This window comes from Ranitomeya variabilis, chromosome 1, assembly GCF_051348905.1.
Source record: "Ranitomeya variabilis isolate aRanVar5 chromosome 1, aRanVar5.hap1, whole genome shotgun sequence".
NCBI lineage: Eukaryota > Metazoa > Chordata > Amphibia > Anura > Dendrobatidae > Ranitomeya > Ranitomeya variabilis.
The window spans coordinates 996,738,201-996,759,821 of NC_135232.1; the positions used below are offsets into that span (position 1 = coordinate 996,738,201).

Below are 21,621 nucleotides of genomic sequence, written 5' to 3' on the forward strand. Positions count from 1 at the left end.
TCGGGCACTTCGGGCAAATGCCAGAAGGGCCGGTGCTTGTAGTGGGCCGCTCGATCGGCACATGCTGGCTGAGTGGAAAGTACCAGTGTCAGAGAACAGTGGCAGAGAACAGCAGCACGCAAGATGAAAGGTAATACCTGCCGGTGGAACTGCTTCCCTAGCTCCCACTGGAAGCACACAGTCAGGGCGGTGACATTATCTCCTGCTCTGATCTCTCTGCTTTCATTCCCGGCAGAGAAGGAGAGACCGGGGGAGGTGCCGGGACAGAGCTGCTGTGAGCAGGAGAACCTAAAGAGCTGCACATGGACATCGGCCTGCTCTGCAACACAGAAGTGTGTGTGTGTGTGTGTAGTCTGTGAGTGTGTAAAACATTAGTGTATGGTATCTGTAGTGTGTGTGTGTAATGTGTGTGCGGTATCTGTAGTGTGTGTGTCATGTGTGTGTGGTATCTGTAGTGTGTGTAATGTGTGTGCGGTATCTGAAGTGTGTGTGTCATGTGTGTGGTATCTGTAGTGTGTGTGTGTAATGTGTGTGTGGTATCTGTAGTGTGTGTGTCATGTGTGCGGTATCTGTAGTATGTGTGTGTAATGTGTGTGCAGTATCTGTAGTGTGTGTAATGTGTGTGCGGTATCTGTAGTGTGTGTGTGTAATGTGTGTGCAGTATCTGTAGTGTGTGTAATGTGTGTGGAGTATCTGTAGTATGTGTAATGTGTGTGCGGTATCTGTAGTGTGTGTAATGTGTGTGCGTTATCTGTAATGTGTGTGCGGTATCTGTAGTGTGTGTAATGTATGTGTGGTATCTGTAGTGTGTGTAATGTATGTGTGGTATCTATAGTGTGTGTGTAATGTGTGTGCGGTATCTGTAGTGTGTGTAATGTATGTGTGGTATCTGTAGTGAGTGTGTAATGTGTGTGCGGTATCTGTAGTGTGTGTAATGTGTGTGTGGTATCTGTAGTGTGTGTGTAATGTGTGTGCGGTATCTGTAGTGTGTGTAATGTGTGTGTGGTATCTGTAGTGTGTGTGTAATGTGTGTGCGGTATCTGTAGTGTGTGTAATGTGTGTGCGGTATCTGTAGTGTAATACTTGTGTGTGCGGTATCTGTAGTGTGTGTAATGTGTGTGTGGTATCTGTAGTGTGTGTGTAATGTGTGTGCGGTATCTGTAGTGTGTGTAATGTGTGTGCGGTATCTGTAGTGTAATACTTGTGTGTGCGGTATCTGTAGTGTGTGTAATGTGTGTGCGGTATCTGTAGTGTAATACTTGTGTGTGTGGTATCTGTAGTGTGTGTAATGTGTGTGCGGTATCTGTAGTGTAATACATGTGTGTGCGGTATCTGTAGTGTGTGTGTGTGTGTGTAATGTGTGTGCGGTATCTGTAGTGTGTGTAATGTGTGTGTGGTATCTGTAGTGTAATACTTGTGTGTGCGGTATCTGTAGTGTGTGTGTAATGTGTGTGGTATCTGTAGTGTTTGCGTGTGTGTAATACTTGTGTGTGTGTAATAATGAGTAATGTGTACGTAATGAGCCTGTGTTGTCCAGCATGTGTGCTGTGTACATGTATGTGTGTGTCTGTGTGACTATTTGATGTGTATTATAATGAGGTTGTGTTGTCCAGCATGTGTGCGGTCTACATCATATATGAAGTGTATGTAATTCATTGTATGTGGGGGCTGGTGAATTTTTTTTGTGCCAGGGCTGCTTTTTGGTCCCAGTCCGGCCCTGGTAGTGTCACTTGGATTTGGCAGTTAGTAGGTCATTGGTGACTTTAGTTAGGGCAGTTTCAGTTGGATGATGCGGTCGGAAGTCAGATTGCAAGCGCTTAAAGATGGAGCAGGAGGAAAAGTGGGAGGACAGTTCAAAATGGCGAAATGGATGTGTTGTTCCAGTAGTTTTGAGGCACAGGGTAGAAGTGATATGGGGCGATAGCTAGACAAAGAGCATGGGTCAAGAGAGGGCTTTTTGAGGCTGGGTGTAATTGAGGCACGTTTGAAGCATGAGAGAAAGAAAGTTGTTAGTGATAGGTTGAAGAGATGGTTAAGGGTTGGGATGACGACCGTGGTGAGGTTTGGGATGAGGTGGGACAGTATCAGGTAAAGTTCACAGGTGGCGAGATGTAATTTGGAGAGGAAAGAGGAAAGATGATCTAGTGTAATGGTGGAGAAGCAGGTTTTGGAGGAGGAGGGCTGAGTAGTTATGAGGGGCTGTGGGGGCTGTAGGCCAAAGCTTTCTCTGATGTTATCAGTCTTCTGCTTGAAGACTGAGGTAAAGTCTTCAACTGTGAGGAAAGGAGAAGGAGCAGGAGCTGGGGGACGGAGGAATGAATTGAGAGTGCTAAATAGCTGTTTAGGGTTGTGAGACAGGGAGGATATGAGAGATGAGAAGTATGTTTTGCTGCAGTGAGCATGGATTTGACAGTAATGAGGGACTGTTTGAATGCGATAAAGTGTTTATTGGAGTGGGATCTTTTCCATCTCCGCTCAGCAACCTTGAAAGCCTGCCTCAATTCTTTAGTCAGGCTGGTTTGTCAGGGTTGCCTGTTGAGTGTGCAAGTTTTGGTGTGTGTGAGGGAAACTACTGATTTGACAGCTGCAGCTGTTGTGGTATTATATAAAAAGGCAGCAGCATCAGTATTGCGCAAGAAACATATGTGTGTAAGAGGGCGAAGGGATTCAGAGAGTGAGTGTAGGTCAAGGTGTTTGAGATTTCTGCAAGGGTGTGCAAGTTTGTAGAGTGGGGATTGTGCACCCGGAGAAGAGAGGGAAGAAAATGTGAGTATGTTGTGGCAAGACAGGGTGAGAGGTGAGTTAGAGAAGTTAGATAGTGAACAGAGGTGGGTGAAGATGAGGTCCAGTGTGCGGCCATCTTTGGGAGTGGCTGCAGAAGACCATTGAGCAAGCCCAAAGGAGGAAGTGCGAGATAGAAGTTTACAGACAGCTGAATGGGAAGTTTCCAAGGGGTATGTTAAAGTCACGCATAATGATAGTGAGGATGTCAGCAGAAAGGAAATGAAGTAGACAGGTAGTGAAGTGGTCTAAGAAGTTGGTGGCTGGCCCGGGGGGCCATAAATGACAGCTAGTTGGAGGTTGGAGGGGGAGTAGATGAGCACTCTGTGAACCTCAAAAGAAGAGAGAGTACCAGAGAGTGGCAGTGGGATTTGGATGAAGGAATATTTATCTGACAGGATAAAACCAACTCTTCCACCATGCTTGCTGCTGGGGCTGGGGGTGTGGGAAAGGTGGAATCCACCATACAAAAGTGCAGCTGGAGAAGCTGTGTCAGAGGGGTGAACCAGGTTTCAGTGATGGCAAGGAAGGAAAGTTTGTTAATATTTAAAAGATCATGGATGTATGAAAGTTTGTTGCAGACAGAGAGTTTAAGTTAGAGGGACAGAGGATGCGGGGGCTGGGCGAATGGGTATAAGGTTGAAAAGGTTGCGGACATTTTTTTATAGAGCGTGGATGAGAGGTAGAAATGACTTTGGAGATGTGGTGAGGAGGGCCAGGATTTGGAGAAATATCGCCGGCCTGAGAATGGGCAGAGAAAGTGTTAGTAGGTGAGAGCAGGAGAGTGGCTGCCTGTGTTTGGAGACACAGGATCGTATGTTGAGGAACAATTCTAAGCAGGAGGTCAGATGGATGGGGAGGACCAGTATATTACTATGTGTAGGGATTAGGGGGTTAGTATGAAGTGTAGGACTATGGGGGTGAGAATGAAGACAAAGAGAAACAATGTTTACTGTGACTAAGTATCCAGGTACCTTCAGTTCCGCCATTGGTTCAATTCTGGTATAATTCAGGACAACACTTACATGATACACTTACATGATGCACTACATCAAGCAGACTCTTTACTCACAATATATTTGCTAACAAATGCATTCGGGTGTGAAACATTGGGAGGAGGCCTGAACTCACTCCTCTTCACGATCAGTTAATCAATCTGAGCCAGAAAAGTGGGGAGCAGGTAGCAACATACCAGGGGGAGTAGCAAAGCAAAATTATAACAGTGTTTGGAAAATATGGATTGTTGCATGACGATAGATTTTAACCTTGAGTTGAGAATTTTAAAAATGAATTATCATTCTTAAAGAGGAGAAAGATGCAGATTTCTCTGACAAGATACATTACACAGTTTCTTATTTTCATGCCTATTACTGATATATGAAAGAAAAAAGTTTACCCTTTAAAACAGAGTCAAACATATTCAGACACAGCTACAGATCTTTGAAGGCTTAAGGCTATGATCTTACCGCATCTTTTTTAGTATACATCGCATGTGCGGATAGTTTTACACATTAGACAGACATTTCACCATTATGTCAATATTTCCGGCAAAAAGCTCAAACACCTCCTGTCTCACACAACTCAATACATCACGAAAAAGGTGTCTGGTCTGAGCACTCACTTCGTCATCAATCCATATTTTGCACTGATGAGAGCTAATCACCCAGAAAGCGCCGTCTGCAGCTTAGATTAATAGCTCTCCATCGCTGGCTACGGCTGTGCTGAAAAGCATCAGTTCTGAACACATGCCAGCCGCTGGAGGAAATTAATGCACTATTCGCATTTTCTACCCACGTCTCCTACTCTGACCCTTAATTATCTGTCTTTAGGATCTGTGGAATACTGATCGTTCTTTTCAGCTAGGCATAATATGGAAATTCTCACTCTTCTAACATCATCATTACAATTTCTCTATTCTTTCATGTAAATATATTTTTTTCACTTACTGCATTTCTATTAAGAAAAATACATTAATTCCAATGATAGCTAGAAATTTTTTAGAATAAATGTCTAGAAGACTTTATTCAGATGGGAGTGTTACATCTCCATATGCAAGAATCATATTTAGTGCCATCCTCACCCATAAATACAAACGAAAAACATTTTTCCCATATAAAGTAAGGCAAGCACCTGTAAGCCCGCAGTCAAGCACCTGTAAGCCCGCAGTCTAGAAGGCTCCTGCGCACTTCTCTGCCCTGCCAGGGGTAGAGCAATGCATTGTAGTGCGCATGCGCCAGCGCTCTTTGCCCTTTCCACAAGCATGCGCATTACAGTACTTTGCTCTGTCTTCGGCAGGGCAGAGGAGGCACGCAAGGCTGAGGACACTGTGGATGACGTAGAGCATGTCATTCACACAGAGCAAGAAGAGAGGAGTCACCGGATCAAGAGAAGTGACGCCTATCAGACCGAACCACCCCTTAGGTGAGCATAGTAAAAGCTATTTTGTAATTTATGGGAACATACAAGTGCTTCTCACTAAATTAGAATATCATCAAAAAGTTACATTTATTTCAGTTCTTCAATACAAAAAGTGAAACTCATATTACCGGTATATACACTGTGTTCAAAATTATTATGCAAATTGGATTTAAGTGTGATAAAGATTTAAATGTTTTGTTTTTCAAATAAACTCGTGGATGGTATTGTGTCTCAGGGCTCAATGGATCACTGAAATCAATCTTAAACACATGGGATAATTGGTTTTCCAGGTGATTCTAATTAAAGGAAAACTACTTAAAAATGATGTTCCACATTATTAAGCAGGTCACAGTTTTCAAGTAACATGGGAAAGAAAAAGGATCTCTCTGCTGCTGAAAAGCATCAAATAGTGCAATGCCTTGGTAAAGGGATAAAAATATTAGAAATTTCCCGAAAACTTAAGCGTGATCATCGTACTGTTAAGAGATTTGTGGCTGTATCTGAGCACAGATGTGTTTGTGCTGATAAAGGCATAATGAGGAAGGTTTCTGCCAGGAAAGTTCATCGGATTAAGAGAGCAGCTGCTAAAAAGCCATTACAAAGCAGCAAACAGATATTTGAAGCTGCTGGTGCCTCTGGAGTCCCTCGAACCTCAAGGTGTAGGCTCCTTCAAAGGCTTGCTGTGGTGCATAGACCTACTATTCGGCCACCCTTAAACAGTGTTCACAAGCAGAAATGGTTGCATTGGGCCCACACATACATGAAGACTAATTTCCAAACATTCTTGTTTACTGATAAGTGTTGAGCAACCCTGGATGGTCCAAATGGATGGAGTAGTGGATGGTTGGTGTATGGCCACCATGTCCCAACAAGGCTGCAACAACAGCAAGGAGGTGGAGGAGTCATGTTTTGGGCCGGAATCATGGAGAAACAGCTAGTAGGGCCCTTTAAGGTTCCTGAAGGTGTGAAAATGACCTCTGCAAAGTATATAGAGTTTCTGACTGACAACTTTCCTCCATGGTATAAAAAGCAGAAATGTGCCTTCAGGAGCAAAATCATCTTCATGCATGACACTGCACCATCTCATGCTGCAAAGAATACCTCTGAGTCATTGGCTGCTATGGGCATAAAAGGAGATAAACTCATGGTGTGGCCACCATCTTCCCCTGACCTCAACCCTATAGAGAACCTTTGGAGTATCATCAAGCAAACGATCTATGAGGGTGGGAGGCAGTTCACATCAAAACAGCAGCTCTGGGAGGCTATTCTGACTTCATGCAAAGAAATGCAAGCAGAAACTCTCCATAAACTTACAAGGTCAATGGATGCAGGAATTGTGAAGGTGATATCAAAGAAAGGTTCCTATTGTAACATGTAACTTGGCCTGTTAGGATGTTTTGGAGTTAAATAGCTTTTTTGTTCAGTGAATGTGACCTCCTAATGCTGCAAATTCCACAAATGAGCATTTTCAGTTCTTTAAAACATATCAAATGTTTAGAAATTCTACTGTGCCTAATAATTTGGAACAGTGCATTTTAAGTTTTTATTCATTTTGGAGATTATACTGTTATCATTGGGAGGTTTATTCAATAAAATTCGATGTATACTCTAACGGGTGATGACTTTTATTAGACTGACTGTCATTTGCACCAACCATTTAGGAAAATCAGAGAAAAATGTCATTTGCATAATAATTTGGAACATAGTGTAGAGCCATTAAAGAGTGATCTATTTCAAGTGTTTATTTCTGTTAATGTTGATGATTATGACTTACAGCCAATGAAAACCCAAAAGTCATTATCTCAGTAAATTAGAATAATTAACAAAAACACCTGCAAAGGCTTCCTAAGCGTTTAAAAAGGGCCCTAAGGGTGTGTTCCTACCGTCCGTAAACGCTGCAGGTTGGATGCTACGTACATCCACAGCGTTCAACCTGCAGCTTCCAGATGTTACAGCATAGTGGATGGGATTTCAAGAAATCCCATACCCACTATGCGTGCAATGGTGTCAGTGGATCTCCTGCGGAGATGGACAGGCGGCGCATCTTTCCAGACTTCAGTATGTTAATTTATCTTGCGGAGACTTGCGTCCAATGTATTGGACGCATAGATTCCACACAGTTCAATGAACACATGCCGAGTCACCTGAATTCAAATGCCAGCAGCGCTTTGGATGCAGCGGACATGTGCTGCGTCCAAAGCGCTGCCAATTCCTCACCATGTGCACATACCTTTAGTCTGTTTCAGTAGGAAGACTGCTGACTTGCAGATGTCCAGAAGGCAGTCATTGACACACTCCACAAGGAGGGAAAGCCAAAAAACGGTAATTAGTCTTACCGGTAATAGTATTTCCAGGAATCCATCCTGACAGCACCATGGAGGTTGTCTTCTTATCCACAGTGGGACAGGAAACCACGAGTATAAAAGGACCCTCCCCTTACCAATCATCAGTGATTTTCAAAGTACCACATCTGGATGGATGCCAAAAAAGAATATTTTATTTAAACACAAGCAAGATACAAATGTTTACATCACATCAGATCTTAGTAAATTAGCATGAGAAGGGAAACTAGCAGTGCTGTCAGGATGGATTCCTGGAAATACTATTACCGGTAAGACTAATTACCGTTTTCCAGGTCATCCACCTGACAGCACCATGGAGAAGTACCAAAGCCGACTACTTCCTAGGGTGGGAATACTGCCTGGAGTACCCTCCTGCCAAAACTTAATTGTGTTGACATCACATCTAGTTTGTAATGTTTGGCGAATGTACTAAGACTCGACCAGGAAGCGGCGTTACAAATTTGATCTGCTGACGCCCCCCCTTTTTCTGCCCATGAGGCTGCCATTGACCTAGACGAATGTGCTCTGATATAACCCGGTGGATCCCTCCCCCGGGCTTTATAGGCCGAGATTATTGTGGATCTAATCCATCTCGCGATTGTGGATTTAGACACCTTCCTACCCTTATTCGGGCCTCTAAACTGAACAAAAAGGTTATTATCTACCCTCCAGGGTGCTGTAATTTCTAGGTATTTAAGAACCGATTCTCTAACGTCCAGACTATGGTAAAGAGACTCTTTTTGATTTCTGGGTGACTGAAAGAAAGAAGGAAGTATGACCTCCTGATTAATATTTGAATCGGAGACCACCTTCGGGAGGAAAGCCGGGTCCAGTCTCAGAACCAGCCTGTCATGAAAAATCTGTAAGTATGGATCTTGAATAGAGAGGGCTTGAAGCTCTCCCAGTCTCTTTGCGGAAGTAATGGCTACAAGGAAGGCCGTTTTTAGGGACAATTTACCTATGTCTGGGTTATCCTCCAAATCAAATTGAATTTTACATAATTCGTTAAGAACCAGATTTAAGTCCCATGGTGGGATAGTTTTCCTTATTAGAGGTTTTAGTCTTGCAACTGCCCTGGAAAATCGACTTATCCATGGGTGAGCTGATAAAGTACAGTCATAGAAAACACTAAGGGCCGCAATTTGTACCCGTAAGGTACTGGGTCTGAGACCTGCATTAAACCCTGCCTGTAGAAAGTCAAGGATTTTGGGAACATTAGGGCGGTCAGTATCGACTGTAGTTTCTCCACAGTAGCTGCAGAATTTTTTCCAGATTTTGGAATAGATTGAAGAGGTTACTGGCTTCCTGCTTGCTTTTAATGTAGAGATCACCTCGTCCGATAAACCCTTTGCTCTTAGGACTTGCCGCTCAGGATCCAGGCTGATAGACGGAGGGATTCCGGATTTTGGTGGAGAATGGGACCTTGAAAGAGGAGATCCGTTCTTTGTGGAAGAAAAACTGGTTTCTCCTTCGACATCTTTTTCAGTAAGGCAAACCAACTCCTCTTCGGCCAGTACGGCACTACAAGCAGGACTTTGGCTCCGTCTTCTGCGATCTTCCTGAGAGTTCTTGGTATTAGAGCAAGCGGCGGGAACGCGTACAACAGGCCTCTCTCCCATGATTGGGAGAAGGCATCGACTCCGGCCGGGTTCTCCTGAGGGTTTAGTGAATAGAAGATGCTGGCCTTTGCGTTCCGTCTGGTTGCAAAGAGGTCTATCTCCGGGTACCCCCAATAACGACACAGGTCTTTGAAAACCACGTTGTTTAACTCCCATTCTGTTTATAGAACCGTCCTCCTGCTCAGGAAGTCTGCTACTTGGTTGCTGGAACCTTCCAAGTGAACTGCAGAGATTGAGAGTACCATCACTTCTGCCCACCTGAAGATTCGTTCTGCCAACTGCTGTAGAGCCCTGTGTCTCGGACCACCCTGATGTCGAAGGAACGCAACTGCTGTTGTGTTGTCCGAGAGCACCTTTACGTGTCTGTTCTTCACCAAGGCCTGTGCTGAAGATAGGACCTTCCAGACTGCGAGCAGCTCTCTGAAGTTTGAGGATCGCGTGCTGTTTTCCCGGGTCCACTGACCCTGGTAATACCTTCCCTGGACGTGGCCTCCCCAGCCTTGTTGACTTGCGTCCGTGGTAATTATCACTTCGGGAGCATGATTCCAGGGCACTCCCCGCCTGAGGTTTTTGGGATCTGTCCACCAACGCAACGAGGTCTTCACCTGGTTTGGCAGCTGTATCACCTTGTCTAAGGATCCCTGTCTTCTGTCCCAGGATGAGAGAATCGCCTGTTGAAGCTGTCGGGAGTGAAATTGACTCCAATTTACGCAAGGTATGCAGGCCGTCATCAGTCCTAGGATCTTCATGGCGTCTCTGATGGAAACCCTGCTCTTCGCGAAAAGATGAATCTTGCTTATTATACCTCGCAGTTTTTCCTCCGGCAGAAAGGACATTCTGACGTTTGAGTCTAACATGACTCCGAGGAATTTTATCCTCCGTTTGGGTACTAGATCGGATTTTTTCCAGTTTATGATCCACCCCAAATTCTGCAGTGTGGAGATTACAAACTGACAGTCGGTCCTGAGTTGATTTACCGTGTCTGCAACCACTAGGAAGTCGTCCAGATACGGAATGACTAAGATATCTCGATTTCTTAGGTAGGCTACTACCTCTATCATAATCTTCGTAAAAACCCTTGGCGCCGAAGCTAGACCGAACGGAAGACAGCGAAACTGGTAATGAAGGACTTTTCCTCCTTTTTCTACTGCAAACCTCAGATATTTTTGGTGGTTTAGGCAGATAGGAACGTGGTAATACGCACTCTTTAAATCTAGAGTGCACATAACCACTCCCCTGTCCAGGAGGGGAATCGTAGATTTTATCGATTCCATTTTGAATCGTTTGTATACTACCCAAGAATTTAAGTGTTTGAGATTTATGATAGTTCTTGACTCCACCGAAGGTTTTATTATAGAGAATAGGCTTGAATAAAACCCCTGTCCTATCTCTTGGGGAGGTACAGGGACAATCGCAGCTGTTTTTAGCAGATCCTGAATATCTACCCACATGGGAGATGTCGCGGTGAGATGGGGGCTGGAGATCAGGAATTTTTGTGGGGGAGGAGAAGAGAATTCGATCCTGTAACCCTGAGCAACTAGTTGTAACACCCATGGGCTTGTAGTGATCTTTTGCCAGCCTCCCGAAAACCTGGTTAAACGCCCCCCCACTCTGGTGGCGTCATTTTCTGTGGTAACCTGATGTTGAACCTGAAAAGGTGGATTCTTTATTTTTGGTTCTAGATTCTCCACCCTTCGGGTAACTCCACCTTCCTTGTTTCCCTTTCCCCCTATAGTCAGTTTTTTGATTAAAACGTGATCTCCGAAAGGGCTGAAACTTTCTGCGTTTGTCCTCTGGGAACCCCTTTTTATCATCTGACGCTTTCTCTAAGATGTCATCTAGTACCGGACCGAATACTCTTCCCCCTGAAAATGGTATGGCGCAAAGCTTATTTTTGGAATGTACGTCCCCGGACCAGTTCTTGAGCCAGATGGCTCTTCTGGCCGCATTTGATAGGGATTGATTCCTGGCCGTAAATCTTACTGTTTCTGCCGATGCGTCTGCTAAAAAATCTGTACCCATTTTAAGGAGGGGAAGGGATTTTAATATTGTTTCTCTAGGGGTTTTAGAGGAAAGCTGGTCCGCTAGGTCATCCACCCATAGGTGCATAGACCGTGCTACCGAGGTTGCTGCTATGTTCGCACGCATTACAGCTGCTGAGCTCTCCCAGGCTCGTTTTAAGAGACTGTCTGCCTTCCTATCCATAGCCTCCTTTAAGTTAGATGAGTCCTCAAAGGGTATTGCAGTTCTTTTGGAGACTCTGGCTAAGGGAATGTCTATTTTAGGGACATCCTCCCAGTCTTTGACCTCCGCTGGATCAAAAGGGAGGCGTAGTTTAAAGTCTTTTGGAATGATCAGGCGTTTTTCCGCCTCCTCCCATTCCTCCAGAATCATTCCACGAATATGAGCGTTGACAGGAAAGACTTTTGAGGTCTGGGCTCGTAACCCGCCGAACATTTCATCTTGGATAGAACAAGAGGCTGGCGGCTCTTCAATTTGCATAGTGTGCCTTACTGCACCCAGGAGCTCGTCCGTGTCCGCAGAGGAAAATAAGTATTTTTTCCCCCTCCCGGGAGGGTCTTTAAACTCCTCATCCTCCAGCTCTGAATCGGACAAGGCTCCTTCAGACGTAGAGTCCGAATCCCTCATTCTCTTCTTATTATCTGGTTGTGAGGGTTGAGGGGTCATTAAGCCAGAGACTGATGCCTGTACCTCCTCCCTGATAATAGCCCGCATGTTAGACATGAGAGAGGCCTGCTCTTCGCCCAGTATGCGGTTAGTGCAGGGCTCACACAGGGGTTTCTGCCATGTGTCCTTTAGTTTAGTGGAGCATAAAGTGCACTTCTTACATCTCCCTTTCTTAGCTGCGGCGGTGGAGGCTACCTATAATAATAGAAGCGGCCCTGTTTAGAAGGAGGTAGGAACACCCGGGAGGTAAGCATTAACAGTTGCCCTCTTCAGGGGGACTTACGTGAGCCTGATTATCACCCTCTATCCTGGCGGAATCATCCATCTCGGATATTGCAGGATAGGGGTCTACCTACTCCCATTACTTTATATCCTTTCCTGGCGTTGGAGCGCTTGTGCTCGCCGGCATGCCCCGGAAGTGCTCCGACTCCATAGCCGGAAACAGAGACGCCGACCCCGCCTGACGCAACCCGGAAGAGGCTACTCCGGACTTCAGCGTGCGGCGCCGCTCAGGTGATGCGGTGCTGCGGTGAGCCGCCTGACCGCCTCCTGTTCACAGGGCGGATCGGAGAAGTTTCGGCGTGCACGGACGAGAGCCCCCCTTGGGAGGAAACGGCCGGCAATCCCAGGAGCAGCGCTACACTGGGTAGGCTGAGGGACCCTGTGTCGGGTTTCAGCGCACCGGGTCTTGTAGCGGGAAGGGTAAAAAGGGCCTAGACCCCCCGATCCACACTCCCCACGGAGCTTGCCGGAGTCTCGCAGTTCCTATCCAAAGTGGGACAGGAAAAACACTGATGATTGGTAAGGGGAGGGTCCTTTTATACTCGTGGTTTCCTGTCCCACTGTGGATAAGAAGACAACCTCCATGGTGCTGTCAGGTGGATGACCTGGAAAAGGTCATTGCTAAAGAAGCTGGCTGTTCACAGAGTGCTGTATCCAAGCATATTAAAGGAAAGTTGAGTGGAAGGAAAAAGTGTGGTAGAAAAAGGTGCACTAGCAACCGGGATGACAGCAGCCTTGAAAGGATTGTTAAGAAAAGGCCATTCAAAAATTTGGGGGAGATTCACAAGGAGTGGACTGCCGCTGCAGTCATTGCTTCAAGAGCCACCACACACAGAGGTATCCAGGACATGGGCTACAAGTGTCGCATTCCTTGTGTCAAGCCACTCATGACAATAGACAACTCCAGAAGCGTCTTACCTGGGCCAAGGAGAAAAAGAACTGGACTATTGCTCAGTGCTCCAAGGTGTTGTTTTCAGATGAAAGTAAATTTTGCATTTCATTTGGAAATCAAGACATGTACTGGCTTAAGCAGGGGGACACGTATGGCACTGCAGGATCTGAGTCCCTGGCAGAGTATGGTGTTACTGATAGTAGCCCTTGTTACAGTGGTCCCAGCTCTATGCAGGTCATTCACTAGGTCCTCCCGTGTGGTTCTGGGATTTTTGCTCACCGTTCTTGTGATCATTTTGACCCCACAGGGTGAGATCTTGAGTGGAGCTCCAGATCGAGGGAGATTATCAGTGGTCTTGTATGTCTTCCATTTTCTTATTATTCTCCCACAGTTGATTTCATCACACCAAGATGCTTGCCTATTGCAGATTCAGTCTTCCCAACCTGGTGCAGGGCTACAATTTTGTTTCTGGTGTCCTTCGACGGCTCTTTGGTCTTCACCATAGTGGAGTTTGGAGTGTGACTGTTTGAAGTTGTGGACAGGTGTCTTTTATACTGATAACAAGTTCACACAGGTGCCATTACTACAGGTAATGAGTGGAGGACAGAGGAGCCTCTTAAAGAAGTTACAGGTCTGTGAGAGCCAGAAATCTTGCATGTTTTTAGGTGGTGATCAAATACTTATTTTCCACCATAATATGCAAAATAAATCTTGCCAAATCAAACAAGGTGATTTTCTGGATTTGTTTTCTCAGTTTTGACTCTCATAGTGGTGGTCTACCTATGATGTCAATTACAGGCCTCTCTCGTCTTCTTAAGTGGGAGAACTTGCACAATTGGTGGCGGACTAAAACTTTTTTCCCCATTTTACATTTAATTAGGCCAACATTTTGGATTTTAAAATCATTTTTCTAGCTGGTGTTATAAAGTATTCTAATTTACTGGGATAATGACTTTTAGGTTTTCGTTGGCTGTAAGACATAATCATCAACATTAACAGAAATAAACACTTGAAATAGATCACTCTGTTTGTAATGACTCTATAGAATATATTAGTTTCACTTTTTTGCATTGAAGAACTGAAATAAATTAACTTTTTGATGATATTCTAATTTACAGAGAAGCATTTTTATATACAGCATTCTAGAATGCTGTCACATAGGGCTTACAGGTGCTGGCCCTAGTTTATATGGGAAAAACGTGGTGACAGGTTCTCGGCCATGTAAAAAAAAAAAAAAATAGACCAAAACCTCATTATAAACGGCGATTAAAGAAACAGTCCTATTCAGCATTTTAGTGGCTATACCTGTGTAATGCACCAATCAACGTCTTCCCCAGTTCTCAGCCCCAGTCCTCTTCTGTGTCACGTGACGACTATTCTGACATGTCGGATCATACTGGGCAGTCTATGAGACAGAAGAGGCTTTTACAATGTAAATATATGGAGTGTAGGAACTAGGCTCTGTAGACTTACATTGTAACAGACACTTCAGGCTCACACAGAGTGGAGTATGATCTGGCAAAACAGAATTAGCCATCAAGTGACCGAGAAGAGGACCGAAGCAGCGTTGGGAACTGTGGAAGATGGAGATCAGTGAGAATATTAACACCCTTACATTACCCTAGCATTTACACAGGCATAGGGAATAAAACCTTTAATAGAAGGCTTTTTTATTCTTCATGATGTTATGTAAAAGAAAATAATGCCAACAGAACAGACTAATCTAGACCTACGTTGGCTCACTTATTTATTATCCCTAGAATCGCGCCACATTGTGTTGATCGAAAGGGGTATTTCCATCTTAATCCTTGACTAAGACATATATAACTCTGTCCAGGCACTAAGCAATAAAGAAGGAAAATTACCGGCTCAGCCATGCTTTGTAAGTAGCTCCCATAGAAGTGAATGGGAATTACATGAATAGAATAGAATAGCGGCTTATTTGCTTTGAAAATCCATGTCAGAACGGCTGTATAATTCAGATAAAATGTTATTATCAAACCAGCTAAAGAGCGTTCGACCTTCAACACTAAGTCTCTGCTCACCCAGCCAGCCTGACAGATGCAGCTTGTACTGATCAGTGTGAGATCTCTGCATCATGAAGAAGAGACTTAGGGAGCTGTCAACCAGGCTAGATGGAGGAAGACTGAGTTTAAACTTTCATAAAGGAATTGTAGGGGTTCATGCTCTCGGGTAGCTGCTTGGATACACATGACACAGGGTTTTATATCAAAACAGCATGTAGTCTATTGTCAATCAATCAAACGTTACAGCTCCAAAATAATAAAACAGTATCAGTTGAGAACAAACTATCCTTTTCTTCAGGCAGAATGAAACAAGGTAGATTTATCAGCCTCACCAACCTCTGTGTTCTCAGCAGCAGCTCACACATGTGTTAAACATGTTCACCAAACAAACACCTCTCTGTTTGATTTCAGCATACCTTACTTTGCAGAGCAGACTAGCAGCTCTGCCTTTCTCCAGTTTCAACACACTTCACACTGCTGAGCTAACCCAGTTGTTAATAAGCCTGTAAACCCCGGACTAGATCATAACATCAACTTTTCCCAGCCAGGTTCTTTTGGTTACTCAAAAAACCTGGGCGCAAAATCCAATCACATTAAACCCTCTCAGTAACCTAGTGTACAGCTGACATTACCAACACATAACTACCACATCCAGGACGCTACCTACTGCTTTCCTACAGATTACACAGCCTTTCTGAAATAGATTAACACAGTCAGTACACCAGTCTCCTCAGGCCTATGAGATCTATATGATAATGTATGCAGCATTTATTGTGAAATCTGAAAACATATCCTATTTAATGGTTCCCTTGCTTAACGTCAGCACCTCTAATGGAAAACAAAACAAAAAACATAAAACCATTTCTTTATCAGAAACCAAGTTCCAATGGTTTTAGGAAGACTAGCTATACTCGGCATGTCATTCACCAAAATGTGTTAAAAGGGACACCAATCCCAGTTTCTGTGGAAAGTAACTTACCTTCTCCCCACGCAGTTTAGCTTTCATTTGCTGACGTTCATTGAAATTCTGAAGCCGGATTTGTCTGAGCCTTGCCAAATATTCCTACACAGGAAACAAATAGATATTGTATGTACGTGATCTTCCAGAAAGATAATCTGGACAGACAAAATACGCTTTGTCAGGATTCCTGGTGCCTCTCATCCCCTAATACTGTAACCGGATGGTCTCACCACAACATCATATATGAATACTCCAAGCCAGCTTCCGGGACCCCTGACAACCAGCTGCCATCAGCAGGAACGATGTCACTGACTGCTTACATTCTCTGTAGTGGTCATCACAGGAAAACGTAGTATTACAGCTAATGATAATGGAAGAACTGGATCTAGGCGAGCACTAGCCATACTTATCTCTCTACTCTGGCTTCCGCCTCCTTCACACCTCCATGTTTAAACACGTACATGAAAAAAACGTACTGGTGTCAGTGTTGTTCCCGGACCCATAGACCTGTATTTGCCCTGGTCATCCGTGCTGTTGGAAAACATGGACATGTTCCCATTGTAACCTATGGTGCTACGTATGAGAGGTATCCATGAAAGAATGGATACATGTACTGGAGACACGGATGTGTGAAGGACGCCTTATAGAGGGATCATCTCGGTCTCATCCACCTTCAGTACCATCAAAGGTTACAGCCCCTGGACGAATCTTCGAAAGGTTTATCTACTTTCACAGGTAACCCAGCATCTGCCCAATGGCGTACATCTCAGATTTACATAAAATAACCCAAGCAGGGAAACCCGTGCAAATATATAATCCTGGCAAAGCAAAAATGTAGCGGTAACTTCCAAAACCAAAGTGTCACAAACTGCAAGTGGATGGCAAACCCTATACTACAGAACTGAAATAATGCCCGCGCCCTATAGCAGAGGCATGGCGTAAGGAGTGACCATTTGTAGTAGCATAGTATAAAACATGATCTATCTACAAGTCACCACCCATCGTTGCATTATTAGTACCGCAATTTAGCAGTATCTGCAAGAGTCATTCACAGGCAAAGACTTAAAGGGTTATTCCACAAATAGTAAGTCATCCACCATCTCTATGATATGGGATAACTTCCTTATGGATGAAAGTCTGAACACTGGGACACAACAAGGCTCTGACACCCAGTAACCACTCTATGAAAGAGCATGCTCGACCTCCGCTCCATTTATTGTCTGTCTAAGGGACTGACGGAAATAACGGTGCTGGACTCTACTTTCTATAACAGTCCCATAGACCATGAAGAGAGCGGAGGTAGACCATGAGAACCTCTACTCTATTCAAGACGAGCAGCAGGGTTCTTGGGTTCCCGAGCTCCATTCAGTATCACAGGGGGTCCCACTGGGCGGACGCTCAATGATCAGCAGGTTACAATCTATCCTATGTAATAGGGGTAACTTACTATTTTGTGGACAACTCATGAATTAAATTAGAAAGGTGCATGATATAATGGTCCAACATGGAGAGGATTTACAGATTACAAACACAAGACATACATGAAGTTTTGGTTAGTGATGGGACATGGACCACAGCCAGCATGATCGGCAGGACCTCAAGCAGCGTCAGGTTGGAGCTTCCCCCTATATGTTAAGCATATGACCCAGGAAACATGCACAGACGACACATGATCATGGCAGGTGACACAAGGGTACTGCAAAGAGGCTCAGGCATGCGAGAGGCCTACCTGTTCTTCTTTGTGCCGGGCCTTCCCTCCTCCAGCAGAGCTTGGTCTGCCTCCATATTTAGCTGCCAGGCTGTACAGAGCGTCCTGTGCACCATCCAATGTATGAAGTGTAAGAATGGCTGGGGCCACATCAGAGGGCGTTAAATACATGTTCCTCACTAGAATGGTGTCCTCTCTACTATGGAGTCTGTTTCATTCGACCTCGACATTCCAGCTACAAATCTTAAAGAGGACCTGTCTCAGGATCAAACGTGCCAGTTTTTTCCCCATATTGTTGTTCTCATTGTTCCCCTGAGGATCCAATTCCTTTTAATTGCCATATAATTCCAATTTACAAATTTTTATGGTCCTTACCAAGAGGAAGAGGCTCACAGGGTAATAATATAGAGTGGTCTAAAGCCACACCCCCGAAACTCCTGGAAGCCATGCCCCGAGACTCCTGGCAGCCACGCCCCCGAGACTCATGGAAGCCGCGCCCCTGAGATTCCTGGATGCCACACCCCCAAGACTCCTGGAAGCCACGCCCCTGAGATTCCTGGACATCACGCCCCCAAGACTCCTGGAAGCCACACCCCTGAGATTCCTGGATGCCATGCCCCCAAGACTCCTGGAAGCCACGCCCCTGAGATTCCTGGATGCCATGCCCCCAAGACTCCTGGAAGCCACGCCCCTGAGATTCCTAGATGCCATGCCCCCAAGAATCCTGGAAGCCACGCCCCTGAGATTCCTGGATGCCATGCCCCCAAGAATCCTGGAAGCCACGCCCCTGATACTCTGGAAACCACGCCCCCCTTGGTAAAGACCATGAAAAATAGCACTAAAAAAAGAAAGTGGCCAGTATCCCTGGTGGATTTAAAAAACAAACAAAAACAAAGAATACTCAGTGGGAAAAAAAAGGAAAAATGGACACTTTAAAAATAACCTGTTACCGGGTTTAAAGGGTAATGCTGCGGTTAATGCGACTCCGCAGTCTATGGAGACATGAACTGTGGAGGAGCTTTGGGGTTTTTGCACGGATTTTGGAAGCAGGTGCCACCAGATTTCTCAATACAAACTGCATTCATTATGAATTCGATCTCTTTGAAAGGAAGAGGCCGGTGTACTAACACTGAAAATCTATGTCAGAATTGTTGTATACCCTGGATATTAAGAAGAGCTTTTTAGGAGCACAACTAGAGCTGAGCTTATGGGATTCTCATTTTATTAGGCAGGAAAAGGGTACACAGCCATTCCATCAAGCATTTATACCAGCTTCATCAGACCTCAGATCTATATAATAATTTATGTAGTATGTATTGTGAAATGTGTCAGATCCCCTAGAAGTCTCGTGATTTACTACATTAATTGCTGTTTTCTGCCTTCTCTTTGGGACCAGACAGCAGCTCAGCTTTCCTCCGCTGTCAGACTTGTCTGTATATAACTCGCCTGAGCTCGGACAATACTCAGGTCAATAAAAAAACAGCAGAACTTTCCTTCTGACATGAATAGTAAATTAAAATCAGTACAAAAGATTATGTAGAAAGAAACTCAACCACTTATGCGGTTTATAATCTGCCGAATCTTGGAAGCGGTTATTGAAAAGCAGAGTTTGCCTTTATACAAGGACAGCCTGACTAGATCTGTCAGGTTCGGGCATACACAAGGGTTATGGCAGATGACCACTGACACAAGGAATCGGCGGATGAATGAAATGGGCAGTGCTACATCTCTGGGAGGAATAGCACACTACAAGTAACCAGTGTGTAGCACTGCGAATGTATGCGCTTAAAGGGAAGCGGTCATATTGAAAAGAACAGGCGACCTGCAGGCGGGATGTCATAGTGCCGGAGGAGCTGATCAAACGGATAGTCATAGCTGTGGGAAACGTTTCAGGAAAACCTGCATTTTATTCACTGAAATCCCTTCTGCATGTATGTATATGTATGTAGGTAGGTGTATGTATGTATATGTATGTAGGTATGTATGTATATGTATGCATGTATGTATATGTATGTAGGTATGTATGTATATGTATGCATGTATGTATATGTATGTAGGTATGTATGTATACTGTATGTATGCATGTATATGTATGTATGTATGTATGTATGTATGTATGTATGTATGTATGTATGTATGTATGTATGTACACAGTATATATATTACACACACGCGTGACTCAGGTGGGCGGTCCGGCCCAGTGACTGACATTCTTCCCTGTATACTGTACATGCAGAGATAACTCCAAGGAATATAATGAGAGTTATACTGAGTCTTTCCCATCCAGCCTACATATAATTCTGCTCAGCTTCTCTCTGCCGTCCTGTCCGCAGATCAGACTGCATATACAATGTGGCAGGATCCCTTTAATTATACATCCTGGGGGTAATATGGGGGTTAATTCTGAATGTGAGCAGCGTGAGGATGGCTGTGATCGGTTAGTTGGGGAGCGGGTGGCCGAGGCACATGGGTGACGCAGCTTCCATGCGGCAGAACACTGCACAGACTGCTATTCACATCGGGCATTTATAAGTTCTCTGCAGATTGACGTTGGACGCGCTTACTCCGTTTGATAACCATACGGACATGCATGTCTCTGCGGTGCTCTGCTGCACACAGCTGTATGAGGACCCTGCCCTGAGTGATACAAGCTTCTATAGGTGCAATATGACTACGTACTAGAAGCACAAACAGTACAAACCATCAGCAGTACGGCATACATAATATATGAGAAGCATTGCAATCAGACATGATAGTCATCTAGTGCTGCTGACGTTACAAACATTATTATCAGTTTATACAGATGCCTGTGCCTGCCTCCAGCTCCTCTCCCTCCCCTCTGCATAGAATCTTATAAGCACCAGCGGTCATCGACAATCTCGGAATACAGATTTTACCCAGGAATAGAAACATTAGGAGATGTGCTAACAATCGAATCAACCATCACTCTGCCCCCATAATAAACTATCAGCCCATGTGAGGGTCCTTCATCTAAATGAGCGGCAATCGATTTGTATATAGTTACATAGCCCTCATTTAGGGGTAGAGATCTGCCTGCGTAAATGACCAATAAACAGATGGGTATCACAGACGCACAGACGCCTAATTCTGAAGTAGATCTTTCATCCAATATAGAGCTCTGGCAAAAATTAAGAGACCACTGCACAGTTGTATAAAAATCAGCTTCTCTACATGTCTGACAGCCATTCCATTCCAGTGTCAGTTGAATTCCAACCAGAGTACACCTCATTCTATTTAATGTGCTTCTGATTAGGTGATCACCTGAATCAAATCTTATTTAACGAAGGAAAGTATAAAAAACACTGCTGTGGTGTTCACAATCCTAATGCAATAGGACAAGATGGATGGCAAAACTTGTGCTAGTAATATCCCAAAAGTAATTGGAATGAAAAAATAACTATTAACCATGCCAAAGGAGTTGAAAAGAAAAGTTTTGAGTGAGAAAAAGAAGGGCTCAATTCTGGCTTTACTAGCAGAGGGATACAGTGAGCGTCATGTTGCCACCATCCTTAAAATTTCTAAGAAGGCAGTCCATTACAACAAGGTCAAGCAGCAGACATTGGGGACAACAAAGCTACAGACTGGCAGAGGGTGAAATCGACTCTCCAATGACCGGGATGACCGTCATCTTATTCGAATGTCACTCAGCAACCACAGTATGGCATCAAGTGACTTACAAAAGGAATGCCAAATGGCAGCTGGGGTGAAGTGCACGGCAAAAGCAGTTCGTAACAGGCTCCTAGAGGCAGGAGTCAAGTCATGTAAAGCTAGAAAAAAGCCTTTCATAAATGAGAAGCAAAGGAGAGCCAGGCTGAAGTTTGCCAAAGACCAAAAGTATTGGACCATAGGAGGACTGGAGTAAGGTAATCTTCTCTGATGAGT

General features: G+C 44.5%; 1 protein-coding gene across 7 annotated transcripts in view; it reads right to left on the reverse strand.

The window, feature by feature from the left end:
- Nucleotides 1–21,621, reverse strand: part of NEK1 (NIMA related kinase 1) — a 143,909-nt gene that overhangs the window by 66,303 nt on the left and 55,985 nt on the right. For 4 of the 7 annotated variants that reach the window (XM_077279489.1, XM_077279487.1, XM_077279486.1 and 1 more), the window contains 2 exons: nt 17,740–17,823; nt 16,029–16,112 (listed from right to left, as the gene is read on the reverse strand). The exons of 1 other annotated variant lie outside the window; for it this stretch is intronic. In XM_077279489.1, the coding sequence (XP_077135604.1) occupies nt 16,029–16,112; nt 17,740–17,823 (168 nt within the window). The remainder of the gene's footprint in view (nt 1–16,028; nt 16,113–17,739; nt 17,824–21,621) is intronic. 2 more of the 7 variants (XM_077279490.1, XM_077279488.1) reach the window with 1 other exon arrangement.